Here is a 27,684-nt window from a genome sequence, read left to right on the forward strand (position 1 = left end):
TTAGTTGCTGCTTGTGTGCGGTTAGAGAGAGGGGCTTTGGGGTTCTAACGCTTTTATATCATTCATTGTTTGAGTTTTTTCTCTCTTCGTGGATGTCTTTGAAGAGTAAGAATTACAGGTTGCATACTATATATGTTCTCTGATACTGAATTGAATCATTGAGCCATTGATCTTCAAGGTCACAAAACCTATTTGGTAAGAAAAGTATAACTCACTTGTTATCAAAAAGGAATTTTGGATATACTGGGTAGAATTTGTGCCTCATTATTTGAACAGGTAATTCAATGTATGTTGCAAATTCATATAATCTAACTGGATAAATCATTGCACAGTTAATTTATGCTTATTATTTATTATCATTCAGTGTTCCTTTAGTCTTTGGATATTTTGTACCAGATCAGGATGTATGGGGTGTCCAGGGAGGGGTCGCACCTCTGGTGAAGGGGTTTATCCTGTCCATTCCAGGGCAGTTCACTCATCTTTGGTCCCCACTGGACACGCAGCTTTCACCTATGGCTCCAAGTAGGCATGTGACAGTGGCCACACCCTGATACACCGCTTCGCAGGCAGGCTAAACCAGGAGAGGGTAGCTGGCAGCCTCATACCCCGGTGAGACAGGGACATGAGCATGCAAAGTCAGCTCCGGTGGACTGGGTAGATAAGATCCAGTGGCCAGGAAGGCGGTACTGCAACGCTCCGTGGAGAGCAAAGAGCATGTTCAACTTTCAAGTTCAAACTACATTTATTTTCAAAGTACGTATACACTATACAACCTTGAGATTCATCTCCTAGCAGGCAACCATGAAACAAAGGAACTCAAAAGAACCCATTAAAAAAAGACCACCAAACACTCAATGTGCAGAGAATAAAAGCATCATGCAAACGATAACCACAAGCAAGTAGCATTAGGAACTGATGTCCAGAGTGTCCCATGGTTCAGCATCATTCTGTGTAGAGCTGAGTTGTGGAGCAGTGCTCTGAACTGGCCCTTCCCTTGCTTTGGGACCCAACACTCTGACCTTTTCAGTCTGGCCTGGAGCCTGAACCTCTGTCCAAACATTGAGTTCACTCGCCTCGATGTGCTCTGGGGCCAGGACCCCACCGTCTACATTCAGCCTGTAACCAACCTCTCTGATTTGGCATGGCACTTAAAACGATTGAACCTTAGGCCTTTCTTGCTCTTGGTGACGGGCCCACTGCCTTGCCTCGGTTCTGCTACATCAAACCGCCTCCAAGTCCAAAGGGAAGTTCCAGACTATTACTTGCGATGATCATTTGCCAGAAAACAAAGAATTTCATTGTTTTCCTTGTTTAGGCACCAGCCAGAAGTCACTGAGATTCACCAGTACCATCTTAAACCTGAAGTTCCACATCAAGACACAGAAGACGCCATGGTCATCCACCGCAACCAAGGCAGACCCTTGTTCGTACCACTGGACCCAGAATTCCGAGCTTAAGAGACTATAGCTTCCCAGTGCAACGGCTTTTACACTTCGAATATTCTGCCGCACAGGTTCTCTGTCATGGTCAGATATGATGGACAACTATCCATGTGTACCAGCTCATGTAACTGAGCAAATCTTAACTGCCTGTGATAAAAGCAAGAGGTATACAGATGCCGGAAATCCAGAGTAACACACATAAGAACATAAGAAATAGGAGCAGGAGTAGGCTAACACGAGGAAATCTGCAGATGCTGCTTGGCCTGCTGCGTTCCACCAGCATTTTGTGTGTGGAGCAGGAGTAGGCTATTTGGCCATTCAGTAAGATCCTGGCTGATCATCTCCACCTACCTGCCTTTTCCCCATAACCCGTAATTTTCCCACAGTGCAATAATCTATCCAACCTTGTCTTAAGTATACTTACTGAGGTAGCCTCCACAGCTTCACTGGGCAGAGAATTCCACAGATTCACCTCTCTCTGGGAAAAGCAGTTACTCCTCATCTCTGTCCTAAATCTATTCCCCTGAATCTTGAGGCTCTGTCCCCTAGTTCTAGTCTCACCTACCAGTGGAAACAACTTTCCTGTCTCCATCTTATCTATCCCCTTTCATAATTTTATATGTTTCTATAAGATCTCCTCTCATTTTTCTGAATTCTAGCAAGTACAGTCCTAGGCAAAATACTGGGGGAACTCAGCAGTCCAGGTAGCATTACTAGAGAAGAAGAAACATCCGATGCTTCAGGCTGACACTCTTCATCAGAACTCCAATCTCCTTCCAGGTTCTTACTTCACCCTCCCTCTTCCATCCACCCACTTCCCCACTCACCTGGTTTCACTTGTCACTCCCCACCCCCCCACATTCTTACTCTGACTTCTGCCACCTACCTTCACAGTCCTGATGAAGTCTCGGCCTAAAACGCCCACTCTTTATCCCCCTCCCGTACATACTGCCTGACTTGCTGAGTTTCTCCAGCACTTTATGTTGCTCCAGATTTCCATCATCTGCAGAACCTCCAGTGTTTATGACATTTTTATATTTAGAATAACAAACTAATTATACCGAGCAGCACACACAACGAGCCGGAGGAACTCAGCAAGTCAGCCTGCTCAAGGTTTCCAGTATCTCTTATGTATCTAATTATACTGGGACTTCAGCTTATTAACTGGAGGAAATAGCTGGTTGAATAATAAATTTTGATGAAAAGTTATTAGGAATTCTGATTATTCTTCTACATTTTACATGGAGTCCCAAATATGCAGTATTAGTTTAATCTGTCACAATTAATGTGACATCTGGTAATAATGATCCAGTTAAGCATCAGAGTGGGGGTAAATAAATGAAGAATGGGATTTATTTGTGTGAGAAAAATTAGATCTGAACTTCTCTCATTAAATGAAAATTCCTTTTCTTCCTCCCCCCCCCCACAAGATTTCAAGCTTGTTTCCAACTCTAGACATTTATAAAATATTAACCAAAGGAATGATGGATTATTTTCAGTTCCCATTGGTTAAAATGAGAGAGAATAAAAGTGAAAATTTCCTTTTTGATTAATATCCAGTGATCCATACAAGGGAAGTACAAATGTGAAAGTCAGGTGATTGAAAGGCCTGCCAGTGTTCAGTGTCCTGGCAGACACATGAAGGATAACCGCTTGGGTCTGACACGGGAGCACTAACAACCATTCTGGTGGCATCCATCATTAAGGACTGCCATCACCTCTTCACATTGTTACCATCAGGGAGGAGGTATAGACACACACTCAATGTTTCAGGAACAGCTTCTTCCCCTCTGCCATCCGATTTCTGAATGGAAATTGAACCCATGAAACCTACCTCAATACTTTTTTTTATTTCTAGCTTTGCAGTACTTGTTTAATTTAACTATTTCATGTATATATTTCCTTATTGTAATTCACAGACTTTTTTCCCCATTATTATGTATTGCATTGTACTGCTGCCACAAAGACAACAAATTTCACAACATATGCCGGTGATATTAAACCTGATTTTGATATATAGCTACCAACAGAATAGTACCATTCTCCTTGGATAATAAACTATAGCATTGAATCAATGAATGCGATCAGAACATAATATCTTCCTATGAAGTATGTGTCACTGACCTCTTATCTGAATGATGAATTGACAGAAAGACTCCTGAATTGTAGCGGACCTGCTTCAGCGTGATCAGAACAGTGAACTCCCGTGTGTACCTCAACTTCTGAGAAATCTGTTCGACTGCAATTGGTGACGCTTTCAGAATCCTTGCAGTATCTGTAATAGAGGGAAAACAATAACTCAGTTATTTTCCCACAACCTGGCCAGAAATCTCTCAGAGAAAACTGCTAAATGGCCACAGTTTATTTTCCACAATTGCTTCAAACTACCTAACTGCATCAGCCACCATAATTTTGTATTTTATTGTGGTCTAGCTCACTGTTCCATCTCATCATAATCATTATGTGCCTTGTCGTCTGACGTGGGTGATCACGGTCTTTCCATGACCATAACTGCTCTTGGCAAATTTTTCTACAGAAGTGGCTTGCCATTGCCTTCTTCTGTGCAGTGTCTTTACAAGACGGGTGATCCCAGCCATTATCAATACCCTTCAGAGATTGTCTGACTGGGGTCAGTGGTCGCAGAACCAGGACTTGCGATGTGCACCAGCTGCTCATACGACCATCCACTACCTGCTCCCATGGCTTGACATGACCCTGATCAGGGGGCTGAGCAGGTGCTACACCGTGCCCAAAGGTGACCTGCAGGCTAGCGGAGGGAAGGAGTGATGCACCATCAATAACTCACGCCGAGACTTAGGAAGTGAGATATCGGCTTTGACTGAAGAACAACACTACATCCTGGGGAAAATGAGGGAGAGCAGCAGGCCACAGTCGCCTTTATACAGGGGTCTGTGGGAGGAGCCACAGGAGCAGTCAGCAGGGGTCTGTGGGAGGAGCCACAGGAGCAGTCAGCAGGGGTCTGTGGGAGGAGCCACAGGAGCAGTCAGCAGGGGTCTGTGGGAGGAGCCACAGGAGCAGTCAGCAGGGGGTCTGTGGGAGGAGCCACAGGAGCAGTCAGCAGGGGGTCTGTGGGAGGAGCCACAGGAGCAGTCAGCAGGGGGTCTGTGGGAGGAGCCACAGGAGCAGTCAGCAGGGGTCTGTGGGAGGAGCCACAGGAGCAGTCAGCAGGGTCTTGGGAGGAGCCACAGGAGCAGTCAGACAGGTATATCTAGTTCACCACAAGGAGTGCCTTACCTTTGGCAGAGATGCATCTCCACCCCGCAACCCAATCTAGATTTCATCTGGGTTGGCTAAAAATAATGGTTCATTGTGCTTACCATTAGCTGAAATGTTATAAGCCTGATAATTATAAGCAAGGTCTGATATTGTCCAGCCATTAAACAGTCATTAATGCTCAGTGAGGTCACCCCTTGTTTTATTACATTGCATAAATAAGCTTAGGACTTCCAAAAACTCTAACAAAATAATTTTATTTGATACGTTTTCCCATCTTGGTGATTTTAAAACATGGAAATCAAACTAAAGCAAAACAGAAGCTTAAACACAAGTGGTTCTGCAGATGCTGTAAATCAAGAGTAATATATACACACAAAATGCTGGAGGAACTCAGCAGGTCAGACAGCGTGTAGAGAGAGGAATACAGAGCCAATATTTCAGACCAAGCCCCTTCATCAGGACTTGAAAGGAAGAGGAGAAGAAGCCATTATAAGAAGGTGGTGGGGGTGTGGGGGTTGTGGGGAAAGGATTACAAGCTGCAAGGTGATAGGAGAAGCCAGATGAAGAATAGGCAGGTGGGTGGGGGAGAGGGAGGGATGAAGTGAGAAGCTGGGAGGTGATAGGTGGTGAAGGGAAAGGGCTGCAGAAGGAGGAATCTGATGGGAGAGGAGAGTGGACCACAGAGAAACCAGAAGTGGTAGATAGGCAGGTGAGAAGAGAAAGAGGTCAGAGGGAAGCCAGAATGTGGAACGGAAAAGGAGAGAAGCCTCTGTAAAATAAGAGTTTCTTCTGTGACATTTCTTTGACACTCAACTTAAAAAGAAAGTCGAATATCAACGTTTTTAGTGAAAGTGCATTCTGAATTGTGGTTATTCGACTTGAATTCACTAGTTCTGAATCAATCAGCTGGTAACCTTCAGAAAATATAGAGAGGCAGGCAGACGACATCACAGAGTAGCTCCCAGCTGTCAGCACATTCCCACATTGCCCTTGTAATCAGCAAACATGACACCCTTATGGTTGGTTTCTCCAGACCAAAACCGTTTGCCCAGCAGAGGTTCAATCAGAGTGGCGTGTGACAGATGCACAAAATAGGAGGTAGAAATTACCCAGCTATGAAGTGCAAAGAATTACTTAAGTAAATGATCCTACTTGATGTTGTAATTTAAACACAGTTAGAAAATTGCAAATACTACATAATCAAAAACTGAGCACAGCACTAGCAGGTTTCCTTGTTACGATTTTTTGTTGATAGACGAGCTTTAATCAATGCAGTTTGTGGACTGGACACTGTAGATCACATTATGATGTGTTTCTGGCTTCTGGTCACTGCTTTTTTGTTGCTATTTTGGACCCTTTTGATTGGAGCAGCCTGCAGATAACGAACGACACAGCAACAGATTGAACTGAACTGAATATGCTTGGACTCTTTCAACTTTGTGTTTTATATCCAGCGTTTTTCACTGGTTTTTTTTGCCACTTACATAATTTGTTTTTTTTTAGCGTATGGGGAAGGGGTTTGATGTTTTTCTTTGAATGGTTTCCATGGTGTTTCTTTGTTTCATGACTGTCTGTAGGAAGATGATTCTCAGGATTGTATACTGCAAACACACATTGATAATAAATGTACTTTGAATCTTTGATAAAGAAATAGTCTCTTTGAATAACTCAACGCCATCTCTTCACGTAATGACAGCGGGTTTGTTGAGGAAGCTGTCTTCCTTCGTTATTACAGCATTCCCCTAGCCTCTGTAAAAGCAAAGATGATTACATCCATAGTTTTTTTTCTTTGGAGAATACGCATAAAGGTACAGCTGAGGGTCCATCGAGCTGCTTAAATTGTAAGGCCATTGCTAATTAAGAACAGCAAGGGGGAATTGTGCAATGATGTTGGTCTAGGAAATGCTGAAGAAATAACAAGAGTCAAATGCTAAAATCTGTGGAAAATTCCTTCATTTATTCCTGGCCAACATAACCAAGGACCACCCCTACACACACACACACACACACACACACACACACACACACACACACACACACACACACACACACACACACACACACACACACACACACACACACACACACACACACACACACACACACACACACACACACACACACAATGTTGGAGGAATTCAGCAGGTCAGGAAGCACCTTTGGAAAAGAATAAGAAGTCAGCTGGTGTGGTCTTTGAGCCACACCACCCAGCAACCCTAGCCTAGTCTCGGGATGACCCAGGATGACCAACCAACCACCAAATCAGTACGCCCTTGCACCGGGGGAGGAAACTGGAGCACCCAGAGGAAACCCACGCAGTCACGGGGAGAATGCACAAACTCTTTTGCTTTCTCATTTCTACTAGTTCATTGTATTTATGCCTGCAAAGATCTGACTGGATGACATGCAAACAGAATCCTTTCACTGTGTATGTGACAATAATAAACCAGTCTTCAAGTATCTTTTAAATCCAACATTTCTATTTGCTGATGACAAGGAGGCCATTAGTCCCATCAAGTCTATGATGGCCATTGATCACCGAGCAATGTCATTTCCTCACTGAATTTCCCCACATTCCCATTGACTACTCCAAATTCTGTCACTCACTTTACACACTAGTCATTTGATCAGACTCATCTCTAATTGCTGGATGACAAGTCACGCTTCATGATTTGCTCACAAAAATGGAAAAATTACCATCACTTGAGTTTTTTCATTGTGTGCTGTGAGATTTATGGATTTTCACTACCAACACAAATAAATTTTAAAACAGCAAGTATCACTGCTTTGTGTGGTACATCACCCCAGAACCTTTTACATTTAATGTTTTTAAACTTTCCTTTTGAGCTCTCTCAATTTTTGTTACATATTTTTTTAAAATTTCACTGATTTGAATCTAATTCACTTTCATTCACTCTTCAGGATTCAATTTGTTCATCCTCTTTTTCAAAATGCTATCACCTGAAGTAACGTTGTGAACCTGACATTATTCCCCACCCTGGGGTCTACGGACCCCTCACTTAATGGTAGCATAGCATAAAAAATGGCTGGGAACCTCTGCTTTAAATTGATATCATCTGAAAGATGAGGTATGGAATCCTGCTCATGATGTTGCGGATTTAATAATTCAATAACATTTAGGTAATCTTGTAAATATATTGTTTGATTAAGCATTCTTTGTTGTTTATATATTTCATTACAGGTAAGTGTAAAAGTACATAAATCCCATATGTTATTATGCCACTGTGTCATATTTGATGCCTTACTATCAGAATCAGGTTTAATATCACCGGCAAATGGCATGAGATCTGTTGCCTCTGCAGCAGCAGTACATTGCAATACATAATAATAGAGGGAAAAAACTGAATTTCAGTTAAAATAAATATATATATAAATTAGTTAAATTAAATAAGTAGAAAAAAAAGTAGTGAGCAGTATTCGTGGGTTCAATGTCCATTCAGAAATCAGATGGCAGAGGGGAAGAAGCTGTTGCTGAATCATTGAGTGTGTGCCTTCAGGCTTCTGTACCTCCCTCTTGATGGTAGCAATGAAAACAAAGCACGACCTGGGTGATGGGGCCCTTAATGATGGACGCCACCTTTCCGAGGCATCACTCCTTGAAGATGTCCTGGGTCTATGGAAGCTATTGCCCATGATGGAGCTGACTAAGTTTACAACTCTCTGCAGTTTCTTTCGATCATGTTCAGTAGCAGCCACCCTCCACCCCATACCAGAAGATGATGCAGCCAGTTAGAATACTCTCCATGGTACATCTGTAGGAATTTGTGGGCATCTTTCATGAAATACCAAATTTCTTCAAACTCCTAATAAAATATAGCCACTGTCAAGCCTTCTTTGTAACTACGATGATATGTAGGGCCCAGGATAGATCTTCAGAGATTTTGAATCAAGCAGAATCAGGTTTAATATCAATGGCATATGTCGTGAAATTTGGTAATGTTATGGCAGCAGTGCAATGAAATACATGATAAATAAATAGAGAACAAAAAAACTGAATTACAGTAAGTATGTATATATATATATATATATATATATATATGAGTCTATTAAATAGTTAAGTTAAAAATAAGTAGTGCAAAAAAAAACAGAAATCAAAAAGTAGTGATGGGACCCCCAAGGATTGAAATTGCTCATGTTTTCCACTTCTGATCCCTCTGTGAGGACTGGTGTGAATTCTCTTATCTTACCCTTTCTAAAAGTTTATCCCCGGGCTCCCCATGTTTTTCTTTCGATTAGTTTTGAAGTTACAAAACATCACACATGACACAACAAAATTGGAGAAACTCGATATTTCTGCGTTGTGTTCATTATTGATGTTGAGGTAGGCAATGTAGTTTATTGAGACATAATATCACCAACATTCTCACACACAAATTGTCTGTGAATTTACCAGTGAGGAAATATTCCGCGCCACAAGCTGCTATTTACTCTGGAAAACAGTGCTATTTAACGAATGAATCATTCAAGCAAGCAAAGAACAAATTCAGTGTGAAGGAAGATGTATAAACTGCTCTCAGTGCACTATTGATTTCTATGCCATTTATCTCCAGCAGAGCATGTTTCAAGCATAATTTTAAAACTCTCTTCCCCTGCTCCTTCATCCAGTGGGGATATCGTAGCAAAGTGGCAATGAGTTGACGGAGGATGGGAAGGAAGGAAGACACTAAGTGACTGTACAACAACAAACTCGATGACTAACAAGCTTGAGCACCTCCACTTACTGAGAAGATCGAGGAAAGTGAGGCTCTCCCACCCCCCCACCCCCCCGAGCACTGTTGACAGCGTCCTGACAAGCTGCATCTACCTGGTATGGGAACACCTGAGCATCGGATCAGAAGTCCCTACAAAGGATGGCTGAGAAGATCACAGGGGTCATCCACCCATCAGGGACGTATGCAGGGCCCTGAGTATTATTAACAATCTCACCCATCCATCCAGCATCTCCTTTGATTTTCCACCATCAGGCAGGAGACTTTGATGCATAAAGACAAGAACAGTCAGGATGGGAATAGCTTCTTCCCCCAGGCCTTTAGGCTTCTGAACTCCCTGCCCAAAGTGTCACTAGTTAATCTGTTCTGTACCTGACAATATTTAATTTATCCCCTTACTTTGTCTATTTATGCACAATTCATCTGTAGATTTTATCTCCTTACTTTCCCAAGTTATTCTATGTTATATGTGTGTTATGTGTTCTACTGTGCTTTTACACACTGGTGTGGAGAAACGTTGTCTCCTTTGACAGTATACATGTATATAGTTAAATGACAATAAACTTGACCTGACTTGACTTGATGATATGGAATCAGCCAAAGAGCCATGGAAACTGGTCCTTCAGTCTACAGGTCAATGCCTATCATCAAGTATGGACAATCCAGGGAGGTAGAGAATCCACACCAGGGGTGCATGAAAACAGCTAGTTTTAATCAGGACGGCGATTGAGATTTTGAAGGCAGAATTTTGCAGCAGTTTTTCCTGAGTTGAGGAGCAAGTTACTCTCTCTCTGTCCTTATTTGTTCATTCCTCATCTACTAGGGCATAGCAGATTAGTGAGAATAACTACATGGGCAGTGTTTTGTACTTTGTGTGGGTTGTGGGTAGTCTAGGAGACCTTCAGTCTCCCAGATAAACACACCTGCACCAAGTGCACCAAGCTGCATCTCCTGAGAGAACATATTAAAGAAATGGACCTTCGACTCATATATGAGAATGAGGAGGTGACAGACAGGAGCTCCGGGGAGGTAGCTAACCCTACACTGCAGGAGACAGAGCAGAGAGGTGAAGAGAGCTACAGTGTTGATGGGATATTCCTTAGAAGAACAGAGACGAGGTTCTGTGGGCGTGATGGAGACATCTGGATGGCACATCTGGTGCCAGGATCAGAGATATCTCAGATCAGGTCCATGGCATTCTCAAGGGCAAGGGTGAGCAGCCAGAAGTCTTGGTACATATTGGCACCAATGACATAGGTTGACAAAGTGAGGAGGCCCTGCAGAGTGATTTTAGGGATTCTCTGGGGAAGATATGACCTGTACAAAAGGGACGGTTTACAGCTGAGCCCAAGAGGATCCAATATCCCTGCAGGCAGGTTGGCTAGAGTATTTTGGGTGGGTTTAAACTAATTTCAGTTAAGTGAAGTTTGTGCAGTGAAAATTATGACTGAGAAGGTGCTCAGGAAGCTTAATGGTCCGAGGATAGATAAATCTCCTGGACCTGATGGAATGCACCCTCGGGTTTTGAAAGTAGCTGGAGAGATTGCGAAAACATTACGATGATCTTTCAAGAATTGATAGATTCTGGCATTGTACCGGCATTGTAATGGAAAATTGCAAATGTTACTCCGCTATTTAAGAAGGGTGTGAGGCAGCAGAAACCTGTAGACCTGTTACCTAACATCAGTGGTTGGGAAGTTGTTTGAATCGATTGTTAGGGATGAGATTACAGAGTACCTGGAGGCACATGACAGGATAGGCCAAAGCCAGCATGGTTTCCTGAAAGGAAAATCCTGCCTGACTAACCTACTGCAATTCTTTGAGAAAATTTATAATTACAAGCAGTGTAGACAAAGGAGATGCAGTAGATGTGGTGTACTTGGATTTTCAGAAGGCCTTTGACAAGGTGCCACACATGAGGCTGCTTAGCAAGATAAGAGCCCATGAATTTACAGGGAAGTTATGGGTGGAGCATTGGCTGGTCAGCAGAAAACAGAGGGTGGGAATAAAGGGATCCTATTCTGGCCAGTTACCAGTGGAGTTCCATAGCCGTCTGTGTTGGGACCACCACCTTTTACAATGTGGACTACAGTATTAATGGATCTGTGGCTAAATTTGCCGATGATACAAAGATAGGTGGAGGAGCGGTTAGTGTTGAAGAAACAGAGAGCATACAGAGAGACTTAGATAGTTTAGGGGAATGGGCAAAGAAGTAGCAAATGAAATACAATGTTGGAAAATGTATGGTCATGCACTTTGGTAGAAAAAATAAATGGGCAGACTATTATTGGGACTTGGGAGTCCTTGTGCTGGATACCCTAAAGATTAACCTCCAGGTTGAGTCAGTTCCGAAGAAGGCAAATGCAATGTTGGCATTCATTTCTAGAGATACAGAATATGAGGGGTGGTTGATAAGTTCATGGCCTAAGGTAGAAGGAGTCAATTTTAGAAAACCTAGAACATTTATTTTTCAACATAGTCCCCTCTTACATTTACACACTTAGTCCAGCAGTGAGCATACGGATCTTGGACCTCCAGAAAGTGTCCACAGCACAGGTGATTGATAAGTTTGTGGCCTAAGGTAGAAGGAGATGAGTTATACAGCTCTCGTTACATGCACATGCAGTTCAACTCTTTGAGTGATTATGCAGAAAGTTTGAGGTCAATAACTCATCTCCTTCTACCTTAGGCCACGAACTTATCAATCACCCTGATGAGTTATTAACAATGTGCATAAGACAAACACTGCAAATACAAAAAGAAATTAAAGTAAATAAACAATAACAATAAATAAATAAGCAGTAAATATTGGGAACATGAGAAGGTTTTTTTAAACCGGAAAAAGAAATCAATGTTCGTGCCTTCAGGTTGGAGACTACCCAAATGGAATATAAGGTGTTGCTCCTCCACCCTGAGGGTGGCCCCATCTTGGAACAAGAGGAGGCAATAGACTGACATGTCAGAACGGGAATGGGAATCAGAATTAAAATGTTTGGCCACCGGGAAACACCAGAGAAACATTTTGCTGTCAGGCTTTGTATAAATAATCACAAGGCCCAATTAGAATTTTCTTTAGGTTTAAAGACTTCTTAAAAGTTTTACAGGAATCATTTGGGATTAGCAAAGCAGGTCAGTCATTGCAGATGCTTCTTTAACAGGGAATTAATAACGTTAACATAGAAGTTCTACACTCATGAGCTATAAGATTCTCTTTATGAGTAATATTAGTTTATGCAAGTGAATTGGCTGCAGACATTAAAATAATGAGCATTGACAGCCTTGGGATTTTTCAACATATTTATAAGTTCTTTAGAAGTAAGATGTGCTTCCTGATATTGGTTGTACAGTAATTATTATTTACATCAATGTCATATGACTATTTCAGCAAGGTGCAATTCTTTAGAAATTAGATCATGCCACATCATTTTCTGTGGAAAATGTAATGTGGGTAAAAATTAGGGATTAGGGAGATCTGCAAATGACATTCCAATCACAGTCCCGACTGAACAGCAGCAGGTGTCCAAGATTCGGCTCTCTAATTCCTCAGAGTGTGTTTAGATGCTGCTGTCCCATTAGGACTCAGACTGCCACACTCCTCCATGGAGAGTCTGTACTTAAAGGTCTCATGCTGAGCACTCAGAGCTCAATCATAGGAGTTCCGTACAAGTGTTTGGGTTTTGTTTGTGTTGGCCTATTCATTTGAGTCTGAGTTAATTCTAGACCTGGGTTCACCACCATTCATAGCTCTCTCATTACTGTTCCAGGTTCCTCGGTGTGTAACGTGCAGGGAGCCCTGTCATGCTGCTTCCAGTGAAGTGCAGCAAATATCCAGGTTCCACTTTGAAGATTTTAATTCACATTGGACTGCCCCACACACTCTGCAGGTCACTCCTGTAGAAGGAAGATTCCAATAGGATTGAGAAGCTTACCCCGTGTGATAGAAAAGTGATAACCATAAGCATACCCCAAGACACTGCTGGGACCAGATTCCTGCATCCATCAATGGTTTAGGTTCCCTACTGTCAGCGGAGGCTTCGGAGAAATGAGGAGTTTCAATTTAATTCCGAAAACAGGTACAAACATCACAGCTTTGCATGCTATTGCACCGTTGTCACAGAACCAAGTGCAATGTTTTGCAATCACAGAAATTTATCAAAAGAAAAAAAAATGGGGAAACTGGGTTAAATTAGTGAGGCGTGCATTTATGATGTGGTGGTTTAATAAGGTACATCATTCATGTACTTTTACATATAACCCATAATGAATTATTTAAATGCTTAATCAAACAATATATTTACAACATTACACAAATATTACTGAAATATTAAGAAACAACACCCCTCTCTGCTTAGCTATAAACTCCAACTCAATATGGAATGTACCTCTCTCTTGATATGTACACACACACACACACACACACACACACAATACTATATAATACAACTATTAGATAGACATCAACAGCATGGTAAAGTTAAATTGTCCCATTCAAGCCTAAAGATTAAATTGCTGTGGAGAATTTCTTACTCTCACGGGATAACATTTTTCCTGACAAGGCGGTGGTGGGGGATTGGGGGGGGGGGGGGGGAGGGCGTGATAGCCACTCTCTTTGGCAGGAGAAACTTGTGGCTGAGAAACAATCTCAAGTTCTGGGGCCTCCTCCATGGTGGTTGTAGGATTTGACTCTGGGACTGCAGGAAGTGGCTCTGACAGCTCTGGGCACCTTTCTTCTCTGACAATCGGCTCTGCTCTCCTCAACTGATCCATGGGTCATCTTCAGATGACATCAGACGCAATCTGTACTGGGTAGGACAGTGGTCCATTTTTGTCCTTAATTTTTCTAAGTACTCACTTTTGATCAGCACTGCAGTCCCTCGCCAGGAATGCTTGTCCAGGAGTGAAACATCGAACCTGCTTGTTTGAGGAGCCTTCAGTTTGTCTCAGCTGTTTGTCTCAGCTGTATATTCCTTCTGAGATTGGGTTTTGAGGAGATCCAAGTGTGAATGCAAGGGGCGACCCAGGAGCAGAAAAGCTGGTGAGCTGTTGACTGTGGAGTGTGCAGCATTGCGATATGCAAGGAGGAAATTGGTGAGCTTCTGGTCAGTGTCAGTGTAGTGTGTTGCTCTCAGTGTATTCTTTAGACTCTGGACAAACCTTTCCACCAAGCCATCTGTAGCTGGGTGGTACGGTGCAGATGTAATATGTCTTATACTATTCATTTTCAGGAATGACAAACTGTGGTCCATTGTCACACAGAAACACCATCACATCAACAGTGTGCGAGGCTGCAGTGAGGCTATTGGGAACACCTCTGGCCACTTCATAGCTGTATCCACTGCTACCAAGAAATTTATGCCTATGAATAGTCCAACAAAATCCACATGAATCCTCTGCCAGGGTAATGCAGGGAATTCCCAGGGATGGTAAGGTGCTTCTCTTGTCATCTTCTGGACGTGTTGGCATCCCATGGCAAGCTACTCAATCTGCTAATCTATCCCAGGCCACCATACAAAGCTTCAAGGCAACACTTTCATTTTGACCACACCTAGATGACTGGCTTGTAGCTTCTCCAACACATTAGCTCTCAGCTTGAATGGTAGAACAACTCTCAATCTCCACAAAAGGCAAAATCTGTCAAAGGCAAGTTCATCCCGGCACTGATAAAAATTGAAAACTGGAATTTCTTCTACACATTCCAACCATTTTGGGTGGCCATGTAGACCCGAGACAATGTGGTGTATTTTCTAGCTTCACTTTGGATTATCTCTACTGTAATACGGATTTGCGTTTGGGAGAATATGTCAAGAGAAGTGTCCTCTTTCGTAATTTTTTTCCAGTATTCCTTTTTCTGAGAGTAAATAGGATAATCCATCAGCATTTCCATGATTAGTTGTCCTCTTGAATTCAATCTTGTAATTGTATCCTCCAAGAAACAGAGGCCATCTCTGCAGTCGTTTTGCTGCTGTTAGTGGAACACCCTTCTGTGGATTAAAAGTGGTTGACGATCAGTAACGAGGGTAAACCCTCTCCAATACAAGTACTGGTTGAAATGTTTTGTACCCCGAACTAGCCTCAAGCCACTCTGTCAACCTGTGCATAATTTTTCTCCACAGCAGCAATGGAACATGAGGCAAAGACTATGGAGTGTTCGCATCCATCATTCACAACATGTGACATGTCTGCATGGTGTCACAGGAAAGCTTCACTGGACAATGTGGATCATAATGTATGAATAGAGTCTGGCGTCACCATTTCCTTAGTTTTCTTGAAAGCCACCTCACACTGCTTTGTCCATTGCCGTTTCTTCCTGATCTGTAGTGATAAGTTCAAGGGGTGGAGCACAGTAGCCAGGTTTGGCAGGAACCTGCTATAGTCATTAACAAATCCTAAGATGGACCACAACTGTGACATGTCCTTTGGCTTTGGGGCATCTGCCACTGTTTGAATTCTCTCAGCACAGTTGTGTAATCCTTGGCATCAATGGTGTAACCACAGCAAGTGAGGCTTGCTTTAAAGAATTCACACTTGGAATGTCATGCTCTGAGCCCATAACCTAATCTTTTTAGCACTGTCTTAAGATGTTGGAGATGTTTCTTGTCACTGAGTGCCAGGCAGCCTTGTAGTACCTGGTCCATAGCTTTCTTTCAGAGTGTAGGTGCAGATGCTACTCCAAAAATATGCCGATCATTGCGATGTTTCTTTGTAAGTGTTTATGGTGAGAAACACATAGGATTTTTCTTCCATCTCCTGCTGTATGTAGGCCTCAGATAAATCCACTTTCCTAAAGTTTTCCCTTTAGTAAGGTTGCAATAATATCCTCGATCCTGGGCAGAGGGTATCGATCTACTTTTGGTACTAGTAATCATAAAATCACTACAGATCCTGACAGACCCTTCCTGGGACCATTGGTGTTGCCCATGGGCTCCACTCAAACTTGGAAAGAATTCCTTCAGCCTCCATGTGATCTAGATCACTTGCTACCTTATCACGGATGATATAAAGAACAGGATGGGCTTTATAAAGTTTGGGTGTGGCATTTTTAATCAACACTATTTTACTCTTAATATGTTTGGGTTTTCCAATACCACCCTTGAACACTGCTGTGGTATCCTCCAGTACCTTCTTAATCTGCTTTCAGTTGTCTCTATTGTAGGGAATGTGGCATGCAAATTGTGGATGGATTTCCAATCAGGTTGTAATTGGCTCAGCCAATCATGGCCCCACAATACTGACCCTCCTATTTTTACCACATCCAAGCCCAATGTAGCTCGTAGGTTGTTGTGTTTCTGCCTGAACTGCCTTTTTAAAGTTCAAAAATCCACTATGATGGCGATCACAAATAGAATATTGGGAGACACCAAACATTGAGAAACATCTTCCCATAAATAAAGACATAAATAGGGGAAAAAAGGTTCAGAAATATATATTTGTGTGTAAACATTGAAACAATGAACACAAGAACATTATTAAATCAATTAACGCTCTTTTGAAAGGAAGGGGGAGCAGTGTAATTAATTAAATCTGTGTGATGCCATTCTGATACATTACATTATATCCTGTTATTACTACACTGCATTTGGGCATTCCAAATTGAACCCTTGGATAAACCTTAAACACTTTGTGTGCAATTTTATCAGGTTCTGTCTCACACAGCGCACCTCATTTGAGATCATTAAGTTCAATGGAGAGAGTAAACATGGATACAAGAACACAGCAGCCGAAAATACAGAGGCAAAAAAAAAGAGAAGGTCCATCCTCAAATGTACGAGACTCCCACACATATACAAATGTATGAAACATGCACTGGGAAATATGAGATGGACATAGAAAAGTTATCCATAAAAATAAACCATAAACCAACTGGTTTCCTTTCAACATAGTGTGTGTAGTTTACTGAGCATAGCTTTAAGACCAAGAGAATTTCTACAGATGTTCCATGGAGAGCATTCTAACTGGCTGCTTCACCATCTGATGTGGTAGGGGAGGGGGGGTGCTACTGCACTGGATCGAAATAAGCTGCAGAAAGTTGCAAACTCAGTCAGCTCCATCATGAACACTAGCCACCCAAGCATCAAAGACATCTTCAAGGAGCGATGTCTCAAAAAAGGCAGCATCCATCATTAAGGACCCCCATCACCCAGGACATAAGACCATAAGAGAAAGGAACAGAATTAGGATCTTTGACTTGCATCTGCCCTGCCATTTCATCATAGCTAATCTCTCAGCCCCAATCTCCTGCCTTCTCCTGTATCCCTTCATGCCCTGACCAATCAAAAATCTATCAACCTCTGCCTTAATATACATAAGGACTTGACCACCACAGCTGCCTGTGGCAAAGAATTCCACACATTCACCATTCTCTGACTAAAGAAGATCCTTCTGATCTCCATTCTAAAAGGACACCTCTCTATTCTGAGGCTGTGTCCTCTGGTCTTAGACTCTCCCACCACAAGAAACATCCTCTCCACATCTACTCCATCAAGACTTCTCACCATTCAATAGGTTTCATTGAGGTCACCCCTCATTCGTCTGAATTCTAGTGAATACAGGTCCAGACTTCTGCCTTAAATATACCCATGAACTTGGCCTCCACAGCAGTCTGTGACAGAGCATTCCATAGATTCACTACTCTCTGGTTATAAAAATTCATCCTTATCTCTGTTTTAAAAAGTTATTACTCAATTTTGAGGCTGTACCCCTACCATAGAAAACATCCCCTCCACATCTAGTCCTTTCAACATTTGACAGGTCTCAATGAGAACCCCATACATTCTTCCAAATTCTAGTAAGTACAGCCCAAAGCTACCAAATGCTCCTCATATGTTAACCCCTTCATTCCCAGAATCATCCTCGTGAATCTCCTCTGGACTCTCTCCAATGACAGCTCATCCTTTCTGAGATAAGGGGCCCAAAACTGTTGATAATACTCCAAGTGCGGCCTGAACAGTGTCTTGTAAAGCCTCAACATTATCTCCTTGCTTTATATTCTACTCCCATAAGACTGTAAGACAAAGGAGAAGTTGGCCATTCGGCCCACCGAGTCTGCTCTGCCATTTCATCATGGACTGATCGAATCTGCCCTTTAGTCCCATTCCCCCGCCTTCTTACCATAACTTTTGATTGCCCTGATTACTCAGATACCTATCAATCTCTGCCTTAAATACACCCAATGACCCGGCCTCCACTGCCGCCCGTGGCAACAAATTCCACAGAATTGCAAATTCCCCTTGAAATAAATGCCAACATTGCATTTGCCTTCTTTACCACAGACTCAACCTGTAAATTAACTTTCTGTGAGTCTTGCGCAAGGACTCCTAAGTCCCTCTGTACCTCTGATGTTTGAACCTTCTCCCCATTTAGATAATAGTCTGCACTGTTGTTCCTTTTACCAAGATGCATTATCACATATTTCCCAACACTGTATTCCATCTGCCACCTTTTTGCCCAGTCTTCCAGTTTGTCTAAGTCCTGCTGCAATCGCACTGCTTCCTCAGCAGTACCGACCCCTCCACCTATCTTTGTATAATCCACAAACTTTGTCACATTATCCAAATCATTGACAAATAATGTGGACAGTAGCAGTCCCAATACTGACCCGAACACCACTAGTCACTGGCAGCCAACCAGAAAAGGCCCCTTTTATTCCCATTCGCTGCCTCCTGCCTGTCAGTTATTCCGCTATCCATGCCAGTATCTTTCCTGTAACATCGTAGGATTTTATCTTGTTATGCAGCCTCATGTGTGGCAGCTTATCAAACGCCTTCTGAAAATCCAAGTAAATGACATCCACCGCCTTCTCTTTGGCCACCCTGCTTGTTAATTCTTCAAAGAACTGCAATAGATTTGTCAGGCAAGATTTCTTTATACAGAAATTATGCTGACTTTGACTTATTTTATCATTAGTCTCCAAGTACTCCAAAACCTCATCCTTAATGTTATTCTCCAACACTTTCACAACCACTGAAGTTAGGCTAAATTACCTATAATTTCCTTTCTTTTGCCTTCCTCTCTTAAAGAGTGGAGTGACATTTGCAACCTTCAAGTCCTCCACCAACTCTTCTCTCATGTTTCTGTAATCCCCTTTACTCCACTGTAATACTGATACATCTGACTTTAGCTTCTCCTTCTCAAATGTCAGGGTTCTTTTACTTTAGGCTCTCTAATCAATTCTGGTTCATTGCACAACACCTAATCCAGAATAGCTGATCCCCTAGTGGGCTCAACCATGAACTGCTCTAATCAAAATCAAATCAAACCGTGAGCTACTCTTTGCATCAAATCAGATCAGCGAAGATTGTGCAGGGCAGCCCACAAGCGTCGCCACACTTCTGGCACCAAAAGAGCCTGCCCCCAACTCACTCGCCCTAACTGTAGATTTTTGAACTGTGGGAGGAAACTGAAGCACCCCGAGGAAACCCCTGCAGTCACAGAGAGAACGTACAAACGCCTTCCAGGCAGCAGCGGCAATTGAAACCCAATTGGTGAAAGCAGACACTGTAAAACAATGCACTGACTGCTAACCTACCATGGCATTGTTTACTTATTTATTTAGAGCTCCAGTACCATAACAGGCCAACAAGCCTAATTACACTCGTGGCTAATTAACCTACCGACTCATACATCTTTGGAACATGGGAGTAAACTGGAGCACTAAGATGAAACTCATGTGGTCACAGGGGGAATGTACAAACTACTTACAGACAGTGGCAGGAGTTGAACCCGGGTCACCAGTGCTGTTATAGCATCTGTACTTGCAGGGTGGTAGAGTGGAGATACGTCTCTACCAAAGAAGGTAGAAGGCATTCCTTCGCTCTGCTAGCCTGCAGGTCGCCCTTGGGCAAGGTGTAGCACCTGTTTTGCTCCCCGATCAGGGTGATGTGAAGCCATGGAGCAGGTGGTGGATGGTCGTTTGAGCAGCTGATGCATATCACAAGTCCTGGTTATGCGACCACTGACACCAGGCAGACAATCTCTGAAGAGTATTGATAATGGCTGGGGTCACCTGTCTTGTAAAGACACTGCCCAGAAGGAGGTAAACACTTCTGTACAAAAATTTGCCAAGACCATGATTGCCCACGTCATACAACACAGTACATATTGAATGAACAAACCTGGTTGGGGGGGCGGGGAATGCAGAATTCAAACAGTAAATTTGACTGGGTTTCAAACAGCTGCCAAAAACTCAAGACTTAACTCTGACTTCTTAGAAGAAGTATTTCAGAAAATGTTCCAATATTGCTTTTGTTTATACAGTAATGTAATTTCTAAATGATTAGAAATTCATGTTGAAAACACATTGCTGTTGAGAGTTATTTGTGGCCATTCTGAAAGAATCACATTCGTGTTCCTGTATTCTACTGTTGAACTCCAGCATGAATACTGCACACACCAATTTCAGCCAGTCGTGCAAAATTAATGTTGCTAACACTGCACGCTTTTTGATGGAAAAGCTGAATAATCTGAAGCAGCATTTCTCAGCAGCTTAATGACCAGAATCCTAGAAATAAAAAATAGCACACTGACAGCAGAGAGGGATTTCAGGATGCAGCTAGCAACCTGGAGCCTATGCACTGGGAGCACGTGGAACACAGATTTGCATAAACTACTGTTATGAGTGATGAACAGACCTGATGGACAATGGTGTGCAGAGTTAACCATTCCCAACCCCCCTCCTGAGAACTACGAACTATTGCTGTTGCTATGCTGCTCATGAGAGAGAGAGATGAAACACAGGCAAGAACATTTGCTACAGATAAGATGGGAGAGAGAGACTGTTGATTTACTGTATTTTGACTCTTCCTGGATTATTTACCTTCCACTACAAGGACTTTACTTTGCTCGTTAACATTCCTCAGGAGACAGCAGGAGTGGCCTGATTTGATGGACACAGTCATTCAGAGTTGATGGATAGCTGAGACCCCGTGAGTGGGGATAAAAGACAGGTCTGGAGAGACACCCTTCAGACACACCAGTGGACACTGACTGAGTGTTGGGAACCCACAGAAAGGTGGGGGCTTCGGAGACCGAACCAGGAGATCGGTCAGTAAAGCTCATAGTGTTACAGCAGGGCCGGTGGGGACGTGTGTGTGTGTGTGTGTGTGTGTGTGTGTGTGTGTGTGTGTGTGTGTGTGTGTGTGTGTGTGTGTGTGTGTGTGTGTGTGTGTGTGTGTGTGTGTCCACTCATGCCAGAGTGACGAGTCCACCACAGAAGAACGGTCTAGCTGAAAACCAGAGGGGTCATAACTGAATGGCCACAACGACACGACGGATTAAGAAAGCCACAAAAGGTTTGCCTGCCGCAGCTGTTGCTGTTATATCTCGCTCGCTCTCTCTCTCCAACGATTTCAATACAACAACCATAACTACTTCAGCATTTATGAACTGAACTCTATACTTTCCTGTGACAATTCATTTACCCCTAGACATCGATAGAGCTTGTTTATTATTGATTATTATTATTCCTATACTTTTAGGTTTATTACTGCTAACTTGTTTTATATGTATATTTGCATTTTTGATATTGTATTGTGTAGTTTACTAATAAACACCTTTAGCTTGGTACCACCAGACTCCAACGGATTCTTCTTTCTCTGCTGGTCAGACACCCAGTTACGGGGTACGTAACACTACCCACCACCAACTCTGTCCGGCCCCACCTACCCCTTCTTCTTTAGCCCGTTATGTCGCTGGCATTAGGGCAGCAATGAAGGTCCTCCATCTCTGGTGGAATGCACGATTTCTCTCATCGTGTCAGTAGCTTCCTCTCGGTTTCCACTACTGTCAGTCATGCAAGTCTCGGGTGGAGACTCAGGAATACCATCACACACAGATGTAAAAGGATTCTTCATTGCTGCTTCCGTAAGAGTTTTGTTTGACCAGTCAGGGTTGCTAGCCCTGAGCTGAACGCCCAAACCTGGAGGACCGAGGACCACTCTTAGTCTGGCCTCTACACTTTGACTTGTTTGGTTTGAGTGACCCTACCAAGAGTCAAAGCGTGAAGCAGTGACTGCAACCAGCATAGCTCTCCAGGTCACTACGGGACACAAGCCAACAAACCAGGACAAGGTTGTGGTCCTCTTGGAGGATTTGCACAAACTACCCATCCACCAACCCGTCAGGCTCCCACCTACTCCATCTGAGGAAGGGCCCGCAATTTCCACATTAGCTTCATCACCCCCTTGGGAAAGTACAAAGCATGAGAGGAAACAGGCTGCCCTTAATCCCAGAGGACTCCCTGAAAAGGGTGATGAAAATTGAAGCTAAAACTGAATGGAAAGTTCAAAGTTAAAAGAGGAAAACATTTCTTCCCCATGTAAATATCATGTGGCAGCAACTCAATGCATAAAAGCATGAAGACGTGGGTAAGAGGTTCAGTTGTTGTTAAGACTAAATATCAGAATGAGGAAGAAATGTGATCTAAGTGACTTTAATCATTGAATATTTCTTGGTGCCAGATGGGGTAGTTTGAGTATCTCAGAAACTGCTGATCTAACTGGCTGCATCACCGCCTGGTTTGGAGGGGTGACCAAAATAAGCTGCAGAAAGTTGTGAACTCCGTCAGCTCCATCATGGGCACTAGCATTCCCAGCATCCAGGACATCTTTAAGGAGTGATGCCTCAAAAAGGCAGTATCCATTATTAAGGACCTCCATCACCCAGGACATGCCCTCTTCTCATTGCTTTCATTAGGGGGGAGGGACAGGAGACTGAAGACACACACTCATCGATTCAGGAACAGCTTCTTCCCCTCTGCCATCAGATTTCTGAATGAACATTGAAACTAAGAGCACTAGCTCACTATGTTTATCTCTCTTTGTGCACTATTTAATTTAGCTACATCTTCTTCTTCCTCAGTTGTCTATCGATTTTCTATGGTGACTGAGGCCTGGGCAGGGTTGGATGGGAGACCGGTAGTTGCCCATGCTGCAAGTCTCCCCTCTCCACAACACCGATGTCGTCAAAGGGAAGGGGGGGGGGGGGAGTGTGTGTGTGTGTGTGTGTGTGTGTGTGTGTGTGTGTGTGTGTGTGTGTGTGTGTGTGTGTGTGTGTGTGTGTGTGTGTGTGTGTGTGTGTGTGTGTGTGTACACTGCTGTAATTTACAGTTTTTTTCATTATTATGTATTGCAATGTACTGCTGCCGCAGTAGAACAAAGTCCATGATGTATGCCAGAGATATTAACCATGATTCTCACACACAACAATCTCTAGGGTTACAGAGAATGGTGCAAAAAACAAAAAACATCCAGTGAGCAGCAGTTTTGTGAGTAAAAACACTTTGTTAATGTCAGAGGGGCAAATGGCCAGACTGGCTCAAACTGCCAGGAAGGTGACAGTAATTCAATAACCACGCATTACAACAGTGGTGTGTTGAAGAGCATCTCTGAATGCACAACACGTCAAACCTTGAAGTGGATGAGATACAGCAGCAAAAGACCAGGAATACGCACTCGTGACCACTTGATTAAGTACAGGAGGTACCTAATAACGTGGCCACTGAGTGAAAAGGCAATAAAAGCATGAGACAGGAGATAGCTTTTACCTTTATGTAGCTATGAGATACAGTGTCAAAGAGACCCTACCAGCCCTTTGAGCCACACTGACAAGCAACCTCTGAGTTACCCCTAATTTAGCCCTAGCCTATTCACAGGACAATTTACAATGACCAACTAACCTACCAACTGGCTCGTCTTTGGACTGTAGTAGGAAGCCAGAGCACTCGGAAAAAGCCATGCATTCCACGGGGAAGATGTATAGACTCGTTACAGATAACGATGGAATTAAGCTCTGAGCTCCAACACCCCAAGCTGTAATAACGTCGCATTAACTGTGACACCCAAACCTTTACTGGTTGATTGGCTGTGTACCTTTCACTTCTACAGATTTTTTAAAATTTATTTTCATAATGGGCAGCTCTCAATTTATAAAGTGAGATATGTGGGTGGAAAGTCCTGTGATTCAGCATGACAGGCAATGAGACAGGTTTATTATGAGTAAAAATTAATGATAATATTGGAATTTGAAAACTGCATTGTGAACCCACATGAATCATCAGAATATACATATTAAACTCTTTTATCAACTAAATTAAAAAATGTATTAACACATTTGGCAGCAATGAGCTACACAATATACACTACTTGTATGAAAATATAATTCTACGTTGATTTTAGGGCATAATCTTTATAATTCTTTAAACATGTCACTTTATACCACTTAATGTAAATAGGTTCAATTAAAGTATGAAGATTTTTTACAATGTATGAGCATAATCTCAAATTTGTAATAGGAGCTGAGTTCTACAATAAGTAACAAATTTCTTCAAGACTTTTTGCAAGTTACTTTTTTTAAGACTGCTTTTATAAACCTCTTAGCCTTCCACACTCATATTAAGCTCTTGTAGTCACAAGTAGGATTGCTAAATTTCACGTAAATCCACGGGTTCTGTTTGATAAGGTCAAGCTCATATTTGGTTGTGGTTTGACCTTATTGACTAAAACTCATTAAAGAGCAAGGCACAGCTGAACCCCTTGTCTCATAAACTGCCACACAGAGCTAAGACAGCACATATACCTTTCAGGGAACAAAATGGAAGTGTCAGTGGTTAGAACATAATATAGTGTAAAGTGGTTTAAAAGAAGCTTTCTTGTACAGCTACAAATATATAATGGTATTAGTCATATCAACAGAGTTGCATCACAATAATGATGCCCATCACTTTGGCAAGCAATGGTTTCAACAGTTATCTCTAACCATAACGGTTCCCCATGAGAATGTCAATTTCCACACGAAGAACTCTTTAATGTTTGTCTCCTAGTTGCAATAAACTAAAACTCCACAACACAGCCTTCAGCTCTGGAACAAAGAAAATCAATGTCATGGATGGATGAAGAAAAAATCATAAATGGAACACGGAATTACAGCAAAGTCAACAAAGTATTATTGAGAATCCAATAGCTCTTTCTCACTGAACACAGATCAGTAAAATGAAATAGTGTTGACTGAAGTGGCCCAGAGATTGCTGGGTTTACGGTAAGAATCTGCCCGGAGGAAGTGAACTAAATGGCAGATGTTGGGTTCTGTTAACGGTGGGATAAAACTAACCGCAGCAAATTATTCCACTTGAATGTACAAATTCATAGCTAACTAAGAAGTCTTATGAACTCCTTATCAATGAGGCAGCATTAGCATTTTCAGAATACTTTCAGGCATCCCCTCCTCTGGGGATGCTACCATTTCAGAATAAGTTTCATGATTCATAAAATCAATGCCACCAGAAGGTGGCCATTCTCTGCAGCAAGTTCATGGCAGCTCCTTAAGGTCGTCATAGCCGGGGGAGGTAGTGGGGATAAGTTCCCATTACCTATTAAATGCTCCCAATGGCATGCGTCTCAAATAGCCGTTAACAACTAAGTCCAGTTCCTGGCCTTCAGGTATGGCTTAATTACTAAGCCCAACAGATGTGTTTCTACTGACAGGAGAAGGGGCAAAGGTGAGTTACTGGCACCTTAAAACCAAAACTGGGCAAATGGTGCTCACCAACCATGATCGGCAACTCATCTAAGAAAAGGGAAACTCTGATCTCAAGCCTCTGCTGCCTTGCAGCTGTCCACACTCATGGGGAAGACTTCGAGAGTAAACCCTGCTGGAAAATCCAGAGCAAGAGTCCCTAAGATAGTCCTGCAGTGAGTACAGCACATCATTTCTAAGATAAGGGGCCCAAAACTACCTACCATACTCCAAGTGAAGCCTCTACTGTGTTTTATAAAGTCTCAACATTACATCCTTGCTTTTATATTCTAGTCCTCTTTAAATGAATGCTAACATCACATTTGTCTTTCTCACCACGGACACAACCTACAAATTAACCTTTAGGGAATGTTGGGACTCCCAAGCCCCTTTGCATCTCATTTTTTTGTATTTTCTCTCCACTTAGAAAATACCAAAGGGCATGATCATACACTTCCCAACGCTGTATTCCATCTGCCACTTCTTTGCCCATTCTCCTAATCTGTCTAAATCCTTCTGCAGCTTCTCTACTTCCGGAAGACTACCTTCCCCTCCACCTAACTTCATATCGTCTGCAAACTTTGCAGCAAAGCCGTCAATTCCATCATCATAATCATTAACCTATAACGTAAAAAGCATCGGTCCCAGCACAGGCCCCTGTGGAACACCACAAGTCACTGGTAGCCAACCAGAAAAGGCTCCATTTATTCCCACCCTTTGCCTATTGCCAATTAGCCACTGCTTTATCCATGATTGTATCTTTCCTGTAATACCATGAGCTCATAGCTTGTTAAGCAGCCTCATGGGTGGCATCTTGTCAAAGGCCTTCTGAAAATCGACAGATTCTCCTTTGTCTATCTTGTTTGTTATTTCTTCAAAGAATTCCAACAGATTAGTCAGGAAAGATTTTCCCCTGAGGAAACCATGCTGACTGCAGCCTATTTTATCATGGGCCCCCAAGTACCCTGAGACTTCATCCTTAATAATCGACCCCAACATCTTTTTAACCACTGAAGTCAGACTAACTGGCCTATAATTTCCTTTCTTCTGCTTCCCTCCCTTTTTGAAGAGTGGACTGACATTTGCAATTTTCCAGTATTCCGGAACCATTGCAGAATCTAGTAATTCTTGAAAGATCATTACTAATGCCTCCACAGTCTCTTCAGCCACCTCTTTCAGAACTCTGGGGTGTACACCATCTTGTCCAGATGACTTATCTACCTTCAGACCTTTCAGTTTCCAAAGAACCTTCTCTCTAGAAATGGTAGCTTCACACACTTCATGACCCCTGTACTTGGAACTTCCACCATACTACTAGTGTCTTCCACAATGAAGACTCATGCAAAATACTTATTCAGTTCACCGCCATTTCCTTATCCCCTTTTACTACCCTTCCAGCATCATTTACCAGTGGTCTGATATCCACTTTTTTCTCTCTTTTACACTTTACATATCTGAATAAACTTTTGGTATCCTCTTTAATATTATTGGCTAGCTTCCCTCATATTCCATCTTTACCTTAATGACTTTTTAGTTGCTTTCCGGTGGTATTTGAAAGTTTCCCAAACCTCTAAGTTCCCACTGATTTTTGTTCTATTATATGCCCTCTCTTTGGTTTTTATGTTGGCTTTGACTTCTCTTGTCAGCCACAATTGTGTTATCTTGCCTTCAGAATACTCCGGTATGTGTATATCCTGTGCCTTCCAAGTTGCTTCCAGAAATTCCAGCCATTGCTGCTCTGCCGTCATCCCTGCCAGTGTTCTTTTCCA

General features: G+C 42.5%; 1 protein-coding gene across 2 annotated transcripts in view; it reads right to left on the reverse strand.

Annotated features, from left to right (window-relative positions):
* LOC140734964 (protein kinase C-binding protein NELL2-like) overlaps positions 1-27,684 on the reverse strand; it is a 320,968-nt gene that overhangs the window by 266,085 nt on the left and 27,199 nt on the right. For both annotated transcript variants that reach the window (XM_073059717.1, XM_073059716.1), the window contains exon 3: positions 3,567-3,717. In XM_073059717.1, coding sequence (XP_072915818.1) covers positions 3,567-3,717 — 151 coding nt within the window. The remainder of the gene's footprint in view (positions 1-3,566; positions 3,718-27,684) is intronic.

This window comes from Hemitrygon akajei, chromosome 10 (assembly GCF_048418815.1).
Source record: "Hemitrygon akajei chromosome 10, sHemAka1.3, whole genome shotgun sequence".
Taxonomy (NCBI): domain Eukaryota; kingdom Metazoa; phylum Chordata; class Chondrichthyes; order Myliobatiformes; family Dasyatidae; genus Hemitrygon; species Hemitrygon akajei.